Raw genomic sequence first — 2,864 nt, forward strand, 5'->3', positions numbered from 1 at the left:
AGAAAATCTACTTTTAACCAGAATCTGCTCAAACTTTCTACACAACATAAGTACATGTATATGTATCAGAAAAAGTTATAAAAGCAGAGAATTTTCTCCTTTTCAATTTTGGCAAATTTTGGCCAAAGACCCTGTACTACAGTACAGGGACTTTGACTGAATTTTGGAGCAACTTTAAAAATTCATAGAAAATCTACTTTTAACCAGAATCTGCTCAAACTCTCTACACAACATAAGTACATGTATATGTATCAGAAAAAGTTATAAAAGCAGAGAATTTTCTCCTTTTCAATTTTAGCAAATTTTGGCCAAAGACCCTGTACTACAGTACAGGGACTTTGACTGAATTTTGGAGCAACTTTAAAAATTCATAGAAAATCTACTTTTAACCAGAATCTGCTCAAACTCTCTACACAACATAAGTACATGTATATGTATCAGAAAAAGTTATAAAAGCAGAGAATTTTCTCCTTTTCAATTTTAGCAAATTTTGGCCAAAGACCCTGTACTACAAGTACAGGGACTTTGACCGAATTTTGGAGCAGCTTTAAAAATTCATAGAAAATCTACTTTTAATTGGTATCTGCTCAAACTTTCTACACAACATAAGTGCATCCACGTATATGTATCAAAAAAAATTATAAAATAGAGAGTTCTCTCCATTTTATTTTTGATAAAATTTGGCTAATGACTATTTTATTTACTATAGTACAGGGTCTTTAGCCTTGTTTTTTACTTTGACAGTGACCACTGACGAGAAGCTGCATAAGCATTATATTATGCCAAAGTCCTATGAGAAACTTTGTAGTACTTGTGCATGTACATGTATTAGACAATATACGTATTAGGGATAATATTTATTTTTTAAAACAATACTATTATAGACCCAGTGTTGCAGCTGCTGTGTCATTATTGGAGGGAATGATGGAGGTACTTAGTTCAGCTGTTAAACTTGAGACCAGTTCACCACAGTTAGCTGAACTATATCAATACCTCTGTCTGGCTGCTCCTTTTGGTACACCTAATGAAACTAATCCTTCTAACTTGAAATTCCAGATCCAGTTTAGGAAAGGGGTGGCTATGCCAAAGGAAAAGGTACAGTGTATGTGTAGTAGTATATCATTGTGGATATACTGCTGGGGGGACTCAATGTTTGATTGGGAAAGGTAAAGGACTCCATTAAAATGTGATACTGCTGGTGTGTTTATTATTGAAGACCAACTCTTAGCGTTCCTATGGGACTTAACCTTAGAACAGTTAAACCGTTTATGGTAAAATCATGACAATAAAGTATCACCAATATAAAGTGGTATAGAGTTACTATCAGACTATTATTATGTGCTTTGATTACTTTAATCTTATTGTACTTAATGCTTTGAGCCGTGTTTCATAAAACCCGATTTTGTTAATTGCCTTATTAGATTCCTTCATGGAGGCCAGCTGTGTATAAAGGAAGTTCAAAACTTAATGTTAGAATAAAAGAAGAAGTTAGGGCTGTCCAGGTGAGTGGGTTGCTGTGACTTTTAATTTACATAGTAATAGTATGATAAGGAAGATATTGAAGACATATGTCAATTGTATGGATCAGTATTATGCAAGGTACATAACGAGTTATTATTAATTAGAATTTTTAATGAAACTATAAGGATATTATGGTAGAATGAGATATTTTAGTTAGTGCAATAAATTTTGCCATTTTTAACAGCATGTACACTGTCACACCCTATAGTGGGAAATATTGGAGAGAGTTAAATTTGCAGGTGAATTGCTAAATTTTGGAGAGTGGCTAATTTTAATTTGGCAAATTAGTGGCCATGTGCCATTGAACATGCATATAATAGCTCAAAATGGCAGCTTTTATTTAGTAAATGGTTATCAAAATGCCAAATTTGCTAAATTTAATTCCCTCCAAAATTTCCCACTGTACAGTAATTGAAAATTTTGTATAATTATTGATTGAAATACACAAACTAATAAACATTTATTTCATATAATAGGCAGAACTTGAGGGTCACCCTGACATAGTTTTAAACTTGACCACGCCTCCTGACTCCTCCCATCTTGATCACTTAACTGTTCATTCTTGTGTACAGTCATCTGATGCTGAGCCAGTACTAGCTGATACTACTAATAGACACACTGACACTCCTCATTATTCAAGGAGTGTTAGGTTCTCAGCTCCTCTGGAGACATTCACATTGTGTCATTATCAACAGTCACCAGCTTTGATACCAATAAGAGGATTCTATCAAATGAAGGTATGTACATGTACATGAATCAGAATAAGTCTATAATAAGATATATTGATCATATAAAGTATTGAAATAGGTACATGAATATAGTAATATCATAGTATGGTCAAGATTGAGTTAAGCATATCAATTGATGATTAGAGGCACATAAACTTTCTCGAGCTATTTTGTCATTAAAAATGAGCCAGTTTGAAACTGGTTGCAGTTTCTTTACTCTAAATATATTGTCCTGACACATTTGATTCTCTCTTTATTGTTATTTTATTATTATTTTTAGGGTGATAGAACTATTGAGCTACTCGTTCAATTGAAGCTACACGAAACAATTAGGAACAACTTTGAGTACTGTGAAGTAGTGATTCCTTTTTTTAACAGGTTAACCAATAAATATATAACTGTACTATTAAAATTTTGTTTATTGTAGAGGAACTATTGAGAAGATTGATAACATATCACCAACATCAGTTAGTCTGTGCATTGGTCCTGATAATAAGAGTCTAGTGTGGAATATTGGACAGAAGTTCCCAGTAAAGTCACTGGAAGTGTCCCTCAGTGTTACTGTGACATTCACTGAGTTTCCTAATGAAGAGGAGGAGGAGAGAGACAAAACTG

The 2,864-nt window shown here is 33.3% G+C and overlaps 1 protein-coding gene across 1 annotated transcript in view; it reads left to right on the top strand.

Moving 5' to 3' along the window:
* Window positions 1-884: 884 nt before the first annotated feature.
* LOC105315295 (AP-5 complex subunit mu-1-like) overlaps window positions 885-2,864 on the top strand; it is a gene marked incomplete at its 5' end in the record, with an annotated part of 2,079 nt that continues 99 nt past the window's right edge. The window contains 5 exons of the mRNA XM_020005701.1: window positions 885-1,095; window positions 1,422-1,502; window positions 1,998-2,258; window positions 2,530-2,627; window positions 2,677-2,779. Of these exons, the coding sequence (XP_019861260.1) occupies window positions 885-1,095; window positions 1,422-1,502; window positions 1,998-2,258; window positions 2,530-2,627; window positions 2,677-2,779 (754 nt within the window). The remainder of the gene's footprint in view (window positions 1,096-1,421; window positions 1,503-1,997; window positions 2,259-2,529; window positions 2,628-2,676; window positions 2,780-2,864) is intronic.

This window comes from Amphimedon queenslandica, unplaced genomic scaffold, assembly GCF_000090795.2.
Source record: "Amphimedon queenslandica unplaced genomic scaffold, v1.1 AMPQUscaffold_11071, whole genome shotgun sequence".
Taxonomy (NCBI): Eukaryota; Metazoa; Porifera; class Demospongiae; order Haplosclerida; family Niphatidae; genus Amphimedon; species Amphimedon queenslandica.